Source organism: Mixophyes fleayi, chromosome 4, assembly GCF_038048845.1.
Source record: "Mixophyes fleayi isolate aMixFle1 chromosome 4, aMixFle1.hap1, whole genome shotgun sequence".
Classification (NCBI taxonomy): Eukaryota; Metazoa; Chordata; class Amphibia; order Anura; family Limnodynastidae; genus Mixophyes; species Mixophyes fleayi.
The window spans coordinates 18590830-18610441 of record NC_134405.1 but is presented as its reverse complement, the minus strand read 5'-3'; the positions used below and the strand labels follow the sequence as shown (position 1 = coordinate 18610441).

The window sequence follows — 19612 nt, the reverse complement described above, 5'->3', positions numbered from 1 at the left end:
GTGTTCTTACCTTTCCCGAAAATTCTCCCCGGCTGAGATCAACTACGATGTGGGCAATTGGAAGTTGTTAGCCATCAAGTGGGCATTCGAAGACTGGAGACACTGGCTCGAGGGTTCCACCCACCAGATCACTGTATACACAGACCACAAAAACCTCATTTACATCCAATCCGCTAAAAAACTGAATTCCAGGCAAGCCCTATGGGCCCTGTTCTTCACTCGATTCCAATATCTGATCACGTATAGACCTGGCTTAAAAAATATCAAAGTAGATGTGCTTTCACGCAGCTTCCAATCACTGCAAGAGAGTCCTTCTGTTCCCATGGCTATCATTCCGGATCAAAACATCATTGTTGGAATCACTCAGGACCTTCAGTGTTCACTCCAATGTTTCCAGGATCAAGCCCCTGCAAATACTCCGGCACACCTCTTATTTGTTCCAATTTCCCTCAAGAAAGCAGTCTTGACCAATTGTCATACTTCTAAAGTAGCAGGACATCCTGGAATCCTGAAAACCTTTAAGTTGCTTAGACATTCTGTATGGTGGCCTGGAATGAAGAAGGATGTGGTTTCTTTCATTTCTGCTTTTGTGGTCTGTGCCCAGGCCAAAGTTCCTAGAACCAAGCCCATGGGGGAACTCCTGCCACTGTCTATTCCTTATAAGCCTTGGTCTTCCATTTCAATAGATTTTGTGGTGGACCTTCCTGAGTCTCGTGGATGCAATACAATTTGGGTAATTGTCGACCAATTCAGCAAACAAGCCCACTTTGTTCCACTCTTTCAGCTTCCCAATGCCAAAGCTCTTTCGAATCTATTTGTGAGGCACATCTTCAGACTGCACGGTCTTCCAGAGGACATAGTTTCCGATACAGGCCCACAGTTCATTGCTGCCTTCTAGAAAACTTTCTCTTTTTCCCTTGGCATTAATGTCAGTTTGTCCTCTGGATATCATCCTCAATCTGATGGTCAGACAAAAAGGGTGAATCAGTCCATGGAACAGTATTTGCGTTGCTATATCTTTAAAATGCACAACAACTGGACGGAATGTTTTTCCTGGGCAGAATTTGCTTAAAATAACACTTGTCATTCTGCTTCCGGTGTTTCCACTTTCTACTGCAATATGGGGTTCCGTCCTCGTTGCAATTCGATTTACCAGGTCCCAAGTTCTAATACACCTAAACCTAGATCTCCTGCCCATCATTTCAGGGCAATATGGAGAAAGGTCCATTCTGCTCTTCACGCTGCCTCCATTACCTCCAAATGATTCGCTGACCAACACCGTATCCCGTGCTCATTTAAAGTCTGAGATCGAGTTTGGTTATCTACTAAAACATCAAATTAAGATAACCATCTCAAAATTTTGGGCCCCGGTACATCGGGCCATTCAAGATCATCAAAAGAATTAATCAAGTAGCCTTTCGATTGGTGTTGCCCAAATCCTTGAGGATTCCATCAACATTTCATTGATCACTGTTCAAGCCAGTTTTATTTTCCTCCAGGTTCTCACCCCGGGTCCAGACCAATCCTTCCCCGATTATGGTCGAAGGTGAACCTGATTTCAAAATAGAGAAAATCCTAGACTCTAAGCTTAGGGGAGATCAGCTCCATTTCCTTGTCCACTGGAAAGGTTTTGGCCAGAAGAAAGATCCTGGGTTCCTAGTGCTGATATCCATGCAGATAGGCTCAAGTTTGACTTTTTTAAAGAGTTTCCCAAGAAACTAGGTTTTAGGGGTTTCCTAACCCCTCGCCAAGGGGAGGGTACTGTTGTGACTCGCCGCGCTCTCTGTCAGAGTAACTAGATAGATAGATAGATTGATAGATAGATAGATTGATAGATCGTTAGGGATAGGTAGGTAGGTAGCTAGGTAAGTTTAGATAGCCACTGGGTGTTTAGATAGGTAGTTAGCTTAGTTCTTAGATAGATTAGATAGATTAGTTTAGGAAGATAGATTAGCTAGATAGATTAGATAGGTACTAGATAGCGTCAGTTAGGTCTGTTCTCTGTCAGAATCTGCCCTCAATTCATGTTGTCATTATGGCTCACCTGGCCAGCCTGTTTCTCCTAGCTCACTCACCTGGCTTCCTCACCTGCAGCCTATTGGTTCTGCTCTCCTTACATAGCCGACTAATCCTTTGCAGGATTGCCAGTAATATGTTTACCATAGTGTTCCTGCTCCTTTGTGTTTTGCCTGTTACCTGTTCCTATTGTTTCCTGCCAGCTTGTGGTGTCCCCGTGTACCAGACCGTTTCCGTTCCTGTTAGCTCTTCATTGAATTCCCTGTGTACCAACTCGGCTCAGCTTTGACTCTTCTCCTGTGTGGATTACCCTTGTGCCAGACCTGTTTCAGTTCCTGACTATTCTCTATTGGATTCCCCGTGTACGGACCCTGCTTTCCCTTTGACTACTCTACAATCTACTCTCCAGTTGCAGTCAGCCATCTCCTGGACCCCGGTAAAGTCGTGCCCCCAGGCATGGCTCTGGCGTGATGCGCAGCCCCTGCAGCATCTTTGCGCTCAGACTTCAACAATCTTCCTCTGGCTCTGGACTCAACCTTCCCACAGGTACTATTGACTATTTGCATATATCACTGTGTGCCTATAATTGTAGTTACCCCTGGCAACCTCCTAAGAACTGTTACCCCTAAATCTCTGCACTCTCACCGGTACTGTGGGTTGCAGTTACCCCTGGCAACCGCCTAAGAACAATTTTCCTAAAATCTCCGGACACTCACCGGTACTGTGGGTTGTAGTTACCCTTGGCATCTGCCTACGTTCAGTTTCATCATCTTTAACCTTCACTGCAAGTTCCGTTCCTTTCCAGACAAGCACCGGTACAGAAGTCGCTGTGTATCAGGGGATTTCTCTATCAGCTGTTCCTTATTGATTCCAGTGGCCACGAGTGATATATCAGTCTTGACACCATCCACTCTGTGTCTCACCTGACTCCTTCCTGCACTTCCTACTCTACGGCCTCGGTAACTCTATTCCTGGGTTCTCCTCAGCCAGTGCCCATCTCTCGACCCTCTGTTTGCAGCCAAGTCTGTCCCCACCACTAGGGGCAACAGTGAACACCAGACTTTCGGAGCAGACTCCGGGTTTTGCTGTACTGGCTGGAGGGGTTCCTAACACCAACAACCAAATTGTTCTCTTTTGTGGCACCCAAACAAATCAAGCTATTCAGCCACAAAAGTGGCATTCCCTGTCATAGAACTACTTGGTTTGTTAAATTATGCATGTCCTTTGTAACATATAGTTGGGTGGCAGAGCCCAAGGACAATTCCATCTAGCACTATTTTACATTATGGCCTTTGTCTATCATCTTGTGTAAAATGTCTACTGACGCTGCTGCAATCCATTTGCAAAGCTCTGATACATATATCCCGTATATGTCAATCAGACAATAACTGATTCAACATGGATGGGCAGTAAGTGGTCAATGTTAGAAATTGTGGGTCAATCTGACCCAGGAATACAGTGGCCCTGTCACCTTAGTGATAATAATGTATTTGTTAATGTTACACTATGTATTTTCCTTTTGGTTGACCTGGGAGTTTTAGGTTTAGTTATCGTTTTAAGAGCTTTTTCATCTTAAGAAATGTAATGTAGTGACTTGTCTAAATATATAACCTTTCTTATTACTATTTAGCTATGTATTAATGACATTAACCATTTTTTGCAGTGTGTACCCAGCCTAAGCCCATCCTGGAACTTTATTTTGTGAGAGACTTGGAGAGGTAAGAAGAAAGACTTGCAGTAATCTCAGGAATGATGAAGGCAAATCACAGTCTACTGACAACATACACTAGGTGGACAATAGAAATAGCAAATTGTACGGCAGATAAGAATCAGGAGTAAAGCTGGGTACACACTACATAAAAATTGAAACGATGCGATAGTTTTACCAACTTTCTCCACGACAGAAAAAAAAACCAGCTCCAATCAGCATGCCGATAACTGTGTGCACACTAGAACGATTTACCTTCAGATCTGTGTGTGTCTCATACATGTGACAGGATCCCTGGCTGAAGCAAGATGCCGGCAGCACCAGCACTCTGCGCTGTCCCCTGTGTGTCTATGTAATAAATCTCCTCCTGTCATGCAATGCACTTTGAAGTCATGTGCTCGCAGGGGTGAAAGGTCTGCACTGAAGTCCCGGCTTTCTGTCAAGCAATTTTCTAGTTCGGTCGGTTCAGATGCAGCAGGGAAGGACAAGTAGAGAGAGGGGCAGCTGGAGGAACTGCATGCATCCAAACGGAGTGACAGGCAGCTGTGACAGCTGATTGGTAGGTGATTGGAACGATAATATTAAACATACCGACCAACTAAATGAAACGACGATCGGATACTTGGGACGACTGTCGTTCAGCATGTCAGCATACACACTGAAGCGATATCTGGCCGAACAGTCGTTTATCGGGTGATTGACCCCATAATTGACTGAAAAAACACCAGTGTGTACCCAACTTAAGTCATTGTCATGAACAAACAAAATGTAAGAACAATCCAAACCAGAACCTCAACAACTATTTATTAACAACAGCAATTAAAATAGACCACCCATGCCCGTTCCCCACAGTGGTCATAGGTTACAGTTAACAATGTATCTAACCTAACAATAAGGCAATATGCCAAAAATTACCCAGAAAGTCTGACATTTGCACAGCATCAATTATTATTATTATTATTATTATTATTATTATTATTATTATTATTATTATTATTATTTTTTATTTAGAAAGTGCCACAAAGTTCTACAGTGCCGTACATAAAATTTACGGTAGTATACAATACACAGATAGAGATGTTCCATAGTGTATTATATTATTAGAGTATACATAATTATACAAAGACCAAGCATCTACTAGTTAACATATGACACAGATAACTTGGTAATGAAGATCAATAATTTAACCTCAAAGAAAACACAGTTATCTTCCAGTGAAGTGTGGTCGTATTTATTCTGGACCGCAGCCTAGCTAGTTAATCCATAAATAGTTACTGTCCCGGTCCTGGAAGATCTCCATTCCTAATCATCATGGCGCACATCACATCAGCTCTCGTCCTCCTTTCTCTTTTCTCAGTGGGGTTTGGAAAACTGGCATACAATTATATCACCACTGATAATGGAGGAAAATGGGGTACATGGGGTAAAGTGGAGATGTGCCCACCTGGTTATAAAGCCAAAGGAGTCTCTCTGAAGGTAAGTCAAGGAGATATGTCCACTTTGTTGGGAGGACTGGGCGGAAGTCTTGTGGGAATGGGGCAGAATTCGGAAGAAGAGAACGTCCTTGATGGAGAACACTAAACTGTGTAGTAATATGTACAACTATCATACAACACTGATATACAGAATTTTGTGTGTACAATAACATGTACAAGACATTAACTTCTAAGGTGTAAAATAATTTAAAGGACCAACTATATATGAATGACCTACCAGTAGCAGTCAGACATAGATTCAGGTACTACAGATGTTTCACAATTTTTATTTTACCAGCAAATATATTTCAGAAAAAAATAGTATTTATAGAGGTGGCTTTATACTAAGCACCACAGACTTCCTATCGGTAAGCCAGGAAGAAGATAAAAATCCCAGCTGTGAAGTACTTGGAGCCAAAAATAGAACATGTCAACAGACAATGTAAATTGTTTAAATAACAATATACCTCAAATATCTTCAGTTTTACAAAAGTAAGAGATTGTGTCTGTATAGCTTCTATAAATGATGAAGATGCTGCATATTGTATCAAAGTTATCATCTATATCTGTGATATCCTCTAGAGACATTACCAGGTAAAAGCGTACAGTCCCATTACAAACACATTGTTCTAAATTGAAGTCCCTGCTTGTGATTAGTTGGTAAAATTAAAAAACATTCCTGCTGTATTATAACATATAGGGCCTGATTCATTAAGGATCTTAACTTAAGAAACTTCTTATTTCAGTCTCCTGGACAAAACCATGTTACAATGCAAGGGGTGCAAATTTATTTTTATGTTTTACACATAAGTTAAATACTGACTGTTTTTTCATGTAGCACACAAATACTTGATAGCTTATTTGTACACTGAAATTTAAAGTTGATATTTGTGTGCTACATGAAAACCGTTAGTACGGTAGTCTTCTTGCTGGATTTCAGGTCGCAGCTCCCTGAGCCGCGAGCTGAAATCCAGCTGACTATTACCGTAAGAACGGTAATAGTTTTAAAGTGGCGGGATATTCAAACAATTGAATATGCCCCTATGAATGTGAGTTGTTTTCTACAAAATCATATTGGTCTATGTACTAACAGGGCATTGCGGGTACCTGTGCCAGGGAAGCAAATCAAACCCAACCAGTCGTATTTGGCCCATTTGTAATTATACATTTGGGGGTAAATGTATCAATATGCGGGTTCTTCAACACCCGCGTGTTCAGCCTCTTCCGCGATTAAATTTCAAGTGGCGCTGCATTGTAAAGGGTTAACTTCCCTTTACAATGCAGCGCCGCTTGAAATTTAATCGCGGAAGAGGTTGAACACGCGGATGTTGAAGAACCCGCATATTGATACATTTACCCCTTGGTATCCTTCGTACATTTCCCTGATAAAACATCAGCAATGAATTGAGACGTAATAATGTTGAATATTCCCTCATCAACCCATGTGTTTTTAAAAAAAAAAAAAATATTTCACTTTAAACATATTTGTATGGGTATATAATAAAAGTCAATGTTTTAGTTTAATTTTTGTCTAGGTTGGATATGAGTAGACTTAAGCTGGGTACACCCTACACTGTTTTCGTCCAATAATCGGCTGAATCAGCTGACATACGACCGCTCGTTCGAAAGTCTGCCCAAATGGACGATTGATGCCTCATTTGGTTGGTCGTACCGTTTAATATTTTCGTTCCAATCTCGTTTCCGCTGTGCAGTGTGTATAAACTTCCGACCGATCCACAACAGTGAGTACAAAATTACAATCATTGCTCACGACAACATGGCTGTAAAAAGTCGCTAAAGGGATGTCCGCTCTTCCCTTTATCATTCTAAACAAGGCTAGTGTGTGTATGCAGTTCATGGACCGAGCGATCGGAACATCGATCGCATGTAAAATCGCTCGGCATAAAAAGTTGGTCGAAATTTCTGTAGTGTGTACCCAGCTTTAGATATGGATCCCTTATACAACACCCCTAATAATTATTATTACCTTAGCAGAGCCTCCTATTATGAACAGTCGTTATTTTTTCTTCGCTTGTGATATTTTCAGAAGACTCATTATGATAAGCTCCGCCCCTTTTAAGATAAGTTATGACTACACTAATTGGTGTAATTTACACAATGATAATCTTGTCTGTCCATGGCTGTTGGAATTCACTGGAGAATCGCCCAGGAGAAGGTTTCTCAGCTATGCACAGAACTGAAGGATGTTCTTGCCACTTAGTTGCTGGTAGCTATTATAAATGTGCTAAAGTCCATGTACACAGGTGTAGTATTGTGCATGTTCAGTTATTAAACTGTATTGTACTTTTTGTTTTCTAATGTGTCCCTTCACTATTCTGATTAGGTGGAACCATACCAGGGAGAAGATGACGATACAGCTCTAAATGGAGTCCGTTTACATTGTTTTCACAAAAATAACTATACAGCTACTGTCCAATCCTCCACAGGCTCGTAAGTGAAAAAGACGGCTTTATGTCTCATGGTTACATACACACAACTTTCCTTATTTCAAATATTCCTTATTGTCTTTTCAAATCATAAAGGTCTTGTGATGAATATGTATATGCTTACCAAGCTGCATTTTGTTGTGACTTCTAATCTGACGGTTGGCACATTGTAGATTTCATCCCCAACCCCTCATCATTAATGTATTGCAATTGGCTCTTCTAGCTGAGAGACCTAGCAAGCAATCAGCCAGGTCAACTAGCTGTAGCTCTCATAATCCACAAGGCTAACAGTCCGCACAAGGCCACTAACAAATAAAATCCTTCAAGTTGTAACTGTGGAAGTTTATGGATGCTAAAGCACCTGACAGGATTAAGTACCTCTTAAGCATGGGACCTCCCCTGGACTACTACTTCGTAGTTGGCAGGGCCGGATTAACTCGAGGTCTAACTGGGCTACAGCCCAGGGACCTCGGGCATCCAGGGGGCCCTTGAAAGTGCTCAGCAGCATTATTGATTGGTGTGGGGGCGGCCCGATCAATGCTGCTGAACCTGTCACTGTAGTCCTTCTCCGGCGCTCAGTAATCTCCTTACTGAGAAGACCGCGTGAGAGTGAGACTCTCACGAGATCTCCTGAGTACAGCGCACCGTGGAAGGACTACAGTTACAGGAGAAGAAGGTAAGCGCTTGGGGGGAACGGAGGACGGCGTGTGGCTCACATGGGGGGGGGATCACGAGGGAATGGAGGCCCCCTTAGCCCAGGGCCTCCATTCCCTTAATCCGGCACTGGTAGTTGGTGATATTTGGGGTTGGGGGGGTAGTTACAAGGTTGTCCCTGGAGTTCCCCATTTTAGTTAGACAATCTACTGTAAAAGCAGCCGATCCCTTCCCTGAGCTACTAACATACTTTCAATGCATTTATTTAGTAACTCTGGTATGCTTTAATTCACTTATTTTCATTTTTTTATTGTACTTTACTGTTATGTGTCTGCCAATAAAGGTTTAAAAATCAACAAAATGATTTATAAACGTAGTAAATATCGTTCCACATCTTTACAAGAGCCAAGAATTGGTCCCATCCAGCATTGACAATTTTATCTTCTTATCTCTACAGATGGGGCGATTGGGGTCCAATTATTTTATGTAGTCATGGCTACATTGAGGCATACCAACTTAAAGTGGAACCATATCGGGGCAATGGAGATGACACTGCTGCCAATAACATCAAGATTCAATGCTCCAATGGGCAGACGTTGGAGGCAGCTGGAGGCCCTTGGGGAACATATGGATCATGGAGCAATGCCTGCGAGTACGAAGTCTGTGGTATTAGAACCAAGGTGGAGCCATATCAGGGAGAAGGAGACGATACCGCCTTCAATGATTTGAGGATGTATTGCTGTGATGTGTGATAACAAAGGATATTCAATTGTCTATACATACTTTAATTCTGAATATTTTTAGTGGATAGAAAGTCTAAACTTGTGCTAATTAGTACCAAGTGTGAAATGGTGGATTAATGAATATTGCAATTTCTGGTCTGCTTCTAATATTCAAAAATTAATAAAAACCTGAATGTTTAAATAATATAAGGACATTTCAGTGTTCATAGCTGAATGGGAACGTTTCAAAATCGTTCTGTTCATGTGATTACATGATAGTAAGATCCTGCACTGATTGTAGAGAGCTTCGTATTACTCATCAACAAATCAGCAGTCGGACCTTTGTAGGTAACACTATAGAGAGCTCCCAAAAAGTACATCTACCTGCAGTATAAATGTAAATGCACACAGTCCCAATTATCACAGGGCAGTCCCGATTTTTGCAGCGAGACAGATGCGGTCTGATGGAAAATAGGTGTGAAATTTTATCCTTTTTGACAGACATGAGACTGTTTTTTGTGACTGTATTGATTGTAGGTTTCTCTGACAAGTTGTCTTGAAATATATAGATGAACACGATGGAGGTGTCACTTACGAAGGTGGAGAGAAGTGTTCTCCATTTAGGAAGATATTTTTAGAACATTATTAGCTGCATAGTGCCCAGATTTTTACACCACTAAAGAAGTGTTTAAACTTGGCCATAACATTCAAAACATCGTCTACCTTATCACATCTTACAGAGGACATGTCTTAATGTACACAAACGCATCATATAAATAACACATTATTATTATTATTATTATTATTATTATTATATGAATATATTATTATATAACTGAATAATAATTATAGGGAACCACTGCAGTCCAGCACTTTATACATGACCATGCCGGAATGGTGCTAACTTATTACATGAGCTACTTGTCCTTTCTTACAATACGTTTGTTGTCCTTCATTTACCCAATTTTTTTAATGGATCATAAATAGTATACTGAGCAATTAAACTAACGGATTCATTTCTATTTTATTATAAGTAGTTTTTAGCATGTGAGAAATGCTAAATAGATGTTTATGAATTCATGTGATCTGGTGATTGAAAACAATATTGTGTGACATTGGCTGAGTCAGACTGGTAATACAAACAGACCAAACATATCAGGCTATCTATAGTATATAAACTATATCTTAGCTCCTCACCTAATTTGTGCATACTATTATTGCACAAATGACGAGTATATAGTACTATAGTACACGTAAGCAAAAAAATCAGCGTCACATTTTTTTATATGAGATGCAGTCATTGGGTGGTACTAGGGGTTTAGTAAATAGCTGACGCATCAAAAAAAAAAAAAATATTAAGATGTAACATTGGCATCTGGAATATAATAATTAATAATATAAGAATAATTATGTGTCCTCACATAGCTGTTTGGCAGTATAACTACTCCAGTCACACAGAAAGTGGACAACCATAATGTATGTGAAGTAATTACCCTCCGAACCCCTCTAAATAAAACCGTACTTTGGTGGTATTAGTAATAATAATCCATATAGTGTAAGTAAATTTGACTCTTGCAATCATTTCCCTTTTTTCCAAATGTTAGAGTTTCAAAAAGCCATTTACACCATGTCAACAAGACACCCTTCCTTATACCAGCCAATATCTGGGTGCTTACTCCCAGGTTGCAGAAATATTAGTTCGTATATTGAGCCTTGCTTGCCCATTGGTCACTCATGAATTTGCAGTTACAGTTCTGTAGTCCCTCCTTTCCCTTCCCCATTGTACCTTCACCTGGTGTGACACTGCACTGCTTTACCGGTGTTGTCATGGATCAGTCTATTGAACAGCAACATCCAAGGACTTGAACTAAGTACTAATAATTATAAGCAATTTTACTTCAGCTAATTAAGAAGTTAATCTAAGAAATTCTCAGACAGTGCCCTCTAAAAAAAACAGTTAAATGTCTCCCCCAAGGCAAAATCACGGCTGTTTCAAGCATTGGGGATAGCATGCTGAGTGGAATTTGAAACCTAAAAAGAAAATAGCCAACATCATATACACCACCCACAGTGGCAAGGAAAGGCGGAGGTTGTCACACCACCAGTGCCTTATTCCCTACGCACCATGGTCTTCTCTGCCCAGCTACATACAGAGCCTTATGCTCTGTCTATCGGTCTTAGCCCCCTCTCTAACTCAGGGCTCTGAGCCCACTAACTAGGGCCTTGTGTCCTGCTACCGAGGGGCACTAGCCCTTGCCTACTTAGGCCTTGAGGCCTCTCTATCTAACTAAGGGCCTTATGCCCTTCACAGTCTATGGTCTATCAGTTCCCTGCCAAGGCCCTGTGGCCTTTCCTATGGCCTCTAGGCCACTACCTAACTAAGGGCCTTGTGCCCTTTTACACCTGGAGCTCTGAGCCCCCCGGCCTTACTAACTAACAGGGCCTTGTGCCCTTTTAACACTTTATGGCCTACTGGACCACTACTTTACAAGGGCCTACTGCCCATTTCCCTGGGCCTTGTGCCCTTAATTCAATGCTCCACGGGCCTTGTGCCCGACCTTGGCCACGGGCCTAGTGCCCGACCTAATGTTGAGTGTACTTACCTGCTCTGCACAGGATACTCAATTTGCCACACCGTCTTCTGCCTTCTTTTCCAGGTCTTCCAAACCCTCCAGCCGGTGGCGCCTCTTCTCCTGTTCGGCGCTGGGTCTGCTGCTGGTCCGGAGGCAGGGGCGCTCTCAGCCCTTACAAGGGCTCCCCGTTGACGTCTCTGCCGCGGGTGGCTCTTCTTTTTGGTGGGGGCGCTGACAAGGGCTCCCCGCCGACGTCTCCGCGGTGAGTGATTATCAGTGGCAGGGTCGCTCCTAGCCCTTACAAGGGCTCCCTGCCACTGCCGGTGTCTTGTTGCTTGCAGCTCTATTTTTATCTTGATCCGCCGCTCCGGACGTCCTACGACGTCCTTCTCTCTCCGCCGCGGATTGGGTTCTCGCAAAATGGCGCCGGCCGGCGACTTATATAGTCGTCAGCGTGACATCATCAGCAGGCGCCGCCGCAAGTGCTGATTGGCTTGCCGCGGCGCCAATCTTTCAAGCGCCCGGGAGCTAGCTGCGATTGGCTCGTGTATACAGCCGCTGATTGGCCAGCGGAGAAAGGTGAGCCCCGATTGGCTCATCATTCCTCTGCAGACAGGACCTGGAAGAAAGAAGACATACTCACCGCCGCTGGAGCGCTGGACGGGTAAGTCACTTCTTTCTTCTCTCTTCGCCCGCTTGTGGGACTCAGCCATCAGGGACATCTTCAGCCCCTCCAGGAGCGCAGCGACGCCGGACATCTTCGCCCTCTTCACGGGCACCAGCTCCGGGGACATCTCTACATAATCAAACAAAGTAACCAGCAATATAAACAGCAAGCATAGTCAGTAACAATTCAGATAAAACTGTTTATATTGGTTGCCGTGACATCCTGAGATGCATTGGAACACCTGAGTCTGGCACAGTTTCTTTTCCAGTCTCTGCTCCCAGTCCTGACATTGTAGTCGAGATCTCTACCTTATAGATCTTTGCTCAAAAGAAAGACCTGGTAACCACCAGAACCTGGGACTGGGAAAAGAGGCCTCATATTTCTAGACTGGTGAACCTGTCACAATTGCCTTAAACTGGATCAATTTCAACAAGCATGCCTGCAGAGTAAGGGACTCATTCCTGGGTCCTGGGTCTGTCAGTCAGTATTATTGGATGAACGGGAGAGCTGGTCAACTGAAACAGCCCAGACCTATAATCTGAATTAATCCTGGACAGAAGCTCCTGATATACCAAGTGGACCAGGTGTCCAACATCAGTCCACAAGAATGTGATGAGCCAAGTGTAATCTGTAATCATAGGCTATTTTAAAATGCAAAGGATGTGTGAGTTGGAAGCCTCCATCACAATTGTTTGACTGGAATTATTTTACAACCAGTGTAGGACCTGCATATAAGTTCCCTTGACGCTGGGGTGCAGGCTTAAATGTTTTGATTAAAATATGAACTAATACCTCATGTTTTCATTTTGCTAGATACAGACAGTTATGCAGTGTAAAGGATAAGTGCTAAAAACGGTCTTTTTGTTTTGTATACATATATGGGCACGTAGCTGGTACCATATATAATATGGGATATACCGAGCGTGGCCTTTTTTTTTCTCTGGTTTTGTTTCAAAATACTGCCTTATTGTCCTAACAGCTGTTCATCAAGCCTATTTAAGGCATATTTGGGTGTGGCTCACAAGCCATCCCTTGCTAGATGTAAACCCCTATATCCGGGAGGTGAGTGCATCTTATTTCAACAGCATTTTATTGGTGGTTAAAGCATATAGGTCAGTGTAGGACCTGCATATAATGTGGTGCCCTTGACGCTGGGATAAAGGCTTAACAGTTTTGATCAAAATATGATCTAATACCTCATGTTTTCATTTTGCTAGACACACACAGATATGCAGTGTGAAGGATAAGTGCTGACAACTGTCATTTTACTTTGTATACATATATGGGCATTTATATTGCCACGCAGCTGGTACCATATACAATATGGGATTTACCGAGCGTGGGCTTATTGCCAACAGCTGGTACCATATATATTATATGGGATATAGAGGAAGCAGGCTTGCTTTTTCTCTGGTTTTGTTTCAAAATATTGCCTTATTGTCATAGCAGCTGTCTCTCATATTCAGTAACTCTTACAATTGCTATAATGTTACAACGAAGACTTAGAGATAGTGGGCTATTCGGCCGCTCTATTATACAGTGTTTGGCCACCAACATCATTAACCATTCCAGACTCATCCTCTTATCTGTGCTTAAGGATCATTTTGGATACTTAAATTTTACTTTTACATTAAAATAGTAATTCCATTCCCCACCCACCCTCTTGCAGTCTGAGTGCTTTGGTGCTACTAGGTCTAGGTTAGTGGACTAAAGATCTCCTAACCAAACTGTCTTTTTCAACCAGGTCTAGTGCCACAACTGAGCCATATTTGGCTCCCTTGTAGCCCGGGCAGTATTCATAGACGTAGCTCTCAGATCTCTTAGGTCTCACAGGAGGCAATGCACCTTCTGGGTTCATTAGAGATCTGCTGGTAATGAAGGGCCTCTGGCACACTTTGCTTCGGTCCCCAGATTTGGAGTGGCAGAACAAAAACCCCAGATACCACCGACTCCATAGACCACCACCAATGATTGTCTTGTATTTTGTCTATTTTCTTCATATACAAACTTTACACATGGCTGTGATTCATAGGATGTAGTCACACACTATTTCCTCTTACGGACCACCAGTTATCCACATCCGCATGATCTGGCTTTTAATTCCACATTATGTGGTGTTACCAGAGATCCTGCTCCTGGACAGTCCAGTTACATTGGATAATATAAAAGACATAATTCTGAAGCGCTAGGTTGTACTGCAACACAACTGCCATTTTACCCTGAGGTTAGTTGCGATCCCCTTAGAGGATTGCACTCACTAACCCATACTTACCAACTTGACAAAGTTGGTTTCCAGGAGAGGTGGGCGTGATGGGGGCGGGACTCCAAAATGTGCGTCATTTTGGACCCACCCCCCCGTGACCTAATAAACGCAAATGCGTCATTTGACAGTGGGGGCGGGTGAATCGCTGCGTTTGGGAGCTAATTCTACCCACTTCACTAGGAAGTGGGCACTTCCTAGTGAAGTGGGCAGATCCGGGATATTGCCACTCTCCTGGGAGTCCGGGAGACTCTCGCAAAATGCGTGAGTCTCCCGGACATTCTGGGAGAGTTGGCAAGTATGCGTGACTAACCCCAGTGAAGAATTAGCTATACAAATAGGGTTCAAGCTTCTTCACATTCAAGTTACTTTCATTTATTTAACCAACAGAAATAATATTAGCAGACATCTGAGTGGTCTGTAAAATGGTCAGCATCAATACAGCCATGGATAACATCTTCTCTTCTGAGCTAAACATTAACCCATGTTTATAAAAATCCTCATATTTATACAAAGCCCTTTGCCTAAAAAATGTGTCTATTCCAGGTGGGTAATTATTAGCTTAGTGTATGCTGTGTTGTTTTTCACATTGAGGATTATCATTAGGGTCACTGTACTCCTAGGTCAGATTGACCAATTTATTTCAATAACCACTTGCTGCCCATCCATCTGTGATGGCTTATTAATTTTCAAAAAACATTTGAATGTTATTTCCATATATTAGAGTAGCTGAAATAAGCCTGAGTCTTACTACATATTTTAATGAAATTGTGAAAGGCCATCTACTATAACAAGGTGACCTGATTTGAAAAGTAAAATATAGCATAACATGTGTTTGTCTGTATGTTCAAGATACTGAGAGAATGGATGAATGGTTTCTTAATAGCTATAATTCATTATGGTGAAGTTGAAAATTATTATTATTATCTTTGACTTATAAGGCGCCACAAAGGGTCCGCAGCGCCGTACATTACATATACAGAAATCAGAACCAAGACGCAACATGATACAAAAATGTATACAAACACAGGTGACAGGGTAAAGCAAATCAGATCATGGGGTAAATGTATTAACCTCCGGTCTCTTTAAGTCCCGCGAGTTCGCCGTCTTCAACGCTTAAATTTAAAGCAGCGCTGCCTTGTAAAGGGAAGCAGCTCCGTTTCTTCAGCTCTGTCCTATACAGCAGCCGCGGCGCTGTCTAAGAAACGTCCGTGGCGGTGCTGTATACACTACAGCACCGCCGCAGGGTCAAAATCCAGGCAAGGGGTCATACACAGGTAATCAGTCCAAACAGGTTTTCACCAATACTAAACAGGAGCAGGAGCAGGTTAGCTGACAGGCAGACTGGACACTATAACCGGCAATGAGGCAGCAGACCTCATTGCCTTAAATACTCACACAAACCAATCAGGAGTTGACACACTCCTGCAGGCTAATTGCTCAGACAGAACAGGGCCAATCAGGGCCTGACCCCGAAACACACAGCTGCAGGCCAATGCCTGCAAATCCAGCCCTGCTCACTAGATCAGCCTACGGGCTATCTGTTGCGCGCATAGGACGCTGGGACGCAGCGCTGAAGAGGCTGACGGCCGGGACTCCAGAGCGGGCAGGAAGCGAGCCACGGCGGCTGTGAGTACCGCCGCGGCTCGTGACATATATATAGTGTATTTACAAGGCACTACAGTTTGGTTTAAAAAAGTTTATATTTGAGAGCAAAGAGCATGTTCACAATTTGCATTCCCGTTAATTTTTATATTTCACTCATTTCAATTGAAAGGTCAGAACATACGAGAAAAATTTTATAATGAGAGAAATAAAATATGCTTTAAGAGAGTTTGGTCTGAAATGGATAACACCCCAAACAGAATCCCATTGTCTTTTCTCTATTTTTCTCTAAATGTTGATGATGATGATGATGATGATGATGAATGGCAGAAAGACAGTCAGTAACGCGTGACAACACAGATGGTGAAAGATCAGGAGGGGATAGATACATTTGTGTATCATCCGCATAGAGATGATACTGAAATCCAAAGGAGCTTATTAGTTTTCCAAGAGAAGTGGTGTAGATAGAGAATAGCAGAGGACCTATGACTGAGCCTTGTGGTACTCCAACTGATAAAGGAAGCGGAGCAGAGGTGGATCCAGAGAAATTAACACTGAAAGAGCGATTAGATAGGTAGGATGAGAGGCAGGAAAGGACAGTGCCTTCAAGACCTAGGGATTGTAGCGTTTGTATGAGGAGAGAGTGGTCAACAGTGTCAAATGCAGCAAAGAGATCCAGGAGAATTAGGAGAGAGTTGTTATTTTTTGCTGTAATCAAATCATTGACAACCTTGGTCAGCGCAGTCTCTGTGGAGTGTGGAGAGTGAAAGCCTGACTGAAGTGGATCCAATAGGTTGTTTGCTGTAAGAAAGTGTGTGAGGCGAGTGTAGGCAATTCTCTTGAGGAGCTTGGAGGGGCATGGAAGTTGGGAGATGGGGCGGTAATTTACGAGAGAGGCTAATGTGTTGTTTGACCATATAAAATTGTTACTTATCATATTCTTTGTGGATAAATCCTTTAATGGGAAATTCTGTCTTTTAGAATCATTGAATACAATGCCCTTTTTCTTCAATGGTACGCGCTGACTTTTTCAACACTATGCAACTATATGGCGTTCTCTCTGCTAGTTGCATTATGCGTTAGATAAAACACTTTTTTGTGTAATATTAATGGTTGCCCAAAAAAAAGTCAACGTGTGCTCTGCCGAGTGCTCTCTGTATATGTTGCTCTCCCTGCCAGTATTTGCCACGTGCTGTGGGATTCGTCTTCTACATGACTCGTCCTCTGCATTTAAAGGGTTAAGTTAACCCACAGATCACTCCCCAGCATGACCCATGGGTTTTATTATAATGCTGAAACACAGGAACCTCTCCAGAAAAGTGATTGTGGGTGTGCGTGAATGCCGATGTCACGACACGCAAATCCTATTAAAAATGTAAACATTTTAGAAGTGTCAGGGCTGGGTGGGGGCAAAATGATACAATTCACAGCAAATCACGTTTTATTGGCTTCTGATGGGCAGGATGCGGGAAACTTGCCTGTTCTCACGGGAGTCCGGTAGACCTACCCGGAATTCGACATTGCGGGAGATTTGGCAAATATGGGTTACCCTAACTTGAAAGAGAGAAGTCACCTCTTTCTAATTATTGTACCTCTTATTATTCATTATCTGGATATAACCAGACAACAAAATGTAATTTAAATAATAGTGATGAGAAAAAGGGCGAATGGCTGTTACGAGCCGCGGCGGTGCCCAGCCGCCGTGACTCATTCACCCGTCATGACGACCGGGATGTCATTTCCGGCCATAACCCGGCCGTTGCCGGGGCAACCAGTAGACGCTTCAGAGCTGCGTCCCGGCAATGGGAGGAGTCCGGGCGCAGCGTTCTACAGCCTGTGGGCTAATTAATATGGGCAGATTATAGGAGGCAATTACAGGCATTAGCCTGCAACTGTGCAGGCCAGGGGCAAGCCCTGATTGGCTCTGTTAGTGACTGCTTTATTAACCTGCAGGAGTGTGTTCAACCTGTGATTGGTTCAGCTGGGTATTTAAGGCAATGAGGTCTGCTGCCTCATTGCCGGTTATAGTTCCTGTGTTCCAGTCTGCTGACCTGCTTGTTCCAGTTCCTGTATCCTGATATCTATATTTGACTTCCCGTGTATGACCCTTGGCTTTGTATTGGACTTCGCTCCTGTTTCCTGTGACCCTGATCCTTGGCTTGTTTACCCGTTCCGCTACTTTGCCTGTGACCTCTGACCTCAGCTTGTTCATCGATACTGCTACTTGCTGCCGGCCTTTGACCTCTGCGTGGACCTGACTTTTCTTGCCTGGGTTCTCCCCAGCCGCTACACACTTCACGACCCTCTGTCAGTCTGCAGCCCAGTCTGTCCCCACCATCAGGGGCTCCAGTGAACACCTGACTGGCAGAGTAGACTCCGGGTTGTGTTGTGCTGGCTGGAGGGGTTCCTAACAATGGCCTTTTAAAATCCCTAAATATTGCCCTCCTCGCCAACTACATATACAGTGATACCCTCTTTGGGTACAGCTGGCAGCCTATTTTATAAAAGCATATTCTTCATTTACATTATTTTTTTCTGTGGCTCTTTGTAGCCATTAAATATAGGTATGTTATATATAAATATAAAAAAAAAACGTGAAAATCGTGTAGTTGTATTTCTCTATTCATGGCACCCAAAATTTCCTCACATTTTATTCAGTCAATAAGAAAAATGTCTAATGTGTCGCTATTGCGCCACCTTCTGGCCACTACTATTCATTCCATAAGTGGGTTATAAAAGTAACTAACCCTTCATTTGATGCAGTAGTTTGCCTAGTTTTTGAAATGCTATGCTTTCCCCATGTTTTATAGATCTGTTATACGTTATTTGGGGGGGGGGGGCGATGGAGGAACACACACAAAAAATGGTAGATTGCATATTTGTACTCAAGGCAAATGAAGTACCATTGTAATTTAGGCGCCTGTAGCTATTTATCAAGGTTTTGAATTTGTTGCTTTTAGAAGATTTTTCCTAACTTTGTTAGTATTTGCATTAAAAACATAATTTTCGATTATTGTGCGACTTTCTGAATTATACTGTGCATTCCAGTCTAGTGTCCCAAATTATATGCCCTCCCCACCTTTTATTTGTTTTCAAGTTTCTCTGACCTTTACAATACTTATATTTGAAAATAAAAATCACCCAAAAGTAGTGTGTGTATACTCTATTATGCTACACTAGTCCTGATACTCTCTATGAACAACAAACCCATACAGATGGGGTACCTTTTTTTACAGGAGACCAGTTCCTATTTAGCACGGTTTGAGAATTCCTATTTATAAACATTTTTCCAACACTTTTTTTTATATTAGTTAAACAAAAAATGCATTAGTTTTTTTCTGCTATTATACCACATTCTGGGAAATACTGTGCATTTAAGTCTTGGTGTTGGAAAGGTAATTAACCCCACATCTGGCGTAGGTAGGTTGTCTAGTTCCTCAAGCAGTGTGCTTGTTGGGCTACCCATATTACTCCTTACATTGTAT

At 42.6% G+C, this 19612-nt stretch overlaps 1 protein-coding gene across 1 annotated transcript; it reads left to right on the top strand.

Moving 5' to 3' along the window:
- The first annotated feature begins 5035 nt into the window (after positions 1–5035).
- On the top strand, positions 5036–9052 carry LOC142150516 (vitelline membrane outer layer protein 1 homolog). The gene is made up of 3 exons (XM_075205714.1): positions 5036–5200; positions 7544–7650; positions 8758–9052. The coding sequence occupies exons 1-3, from the start codon at positions 5036–5038 to the stop codon at positions 9050–9052; spliced, it is 567 nt and encodes a 188-aa protein (XP_075061815.1).
- Positions 9053–19612: the final 10560 nt, after the last annotated feature.

Excerpts from the sequence above, each read along its gene's own strand:
- LOC142150516 (XM_075205714.1), top strand. The coding sequence starts at position 5,036 with ATGGCGCACATCACATCAGCTCTCGTCCTCCTTTCTCTTTTCTCAGTG. Across the intron at positions 5,201-7,543 it reads CCAAAGGAGTCTCTCTGAAG|GTGGAACCATACCAGGGAGA; the intron begins GTAAGTCAAGGA and ends TATTCTGATTAG. Across the intron at positions 7,651-8,757 it reads GTCCAATCCTCCACAGGCTC|ATGGGGCGATTGGGGTCCAA; the intron begins GTAAGTGAAAAA and ends TTATCTCTACAG.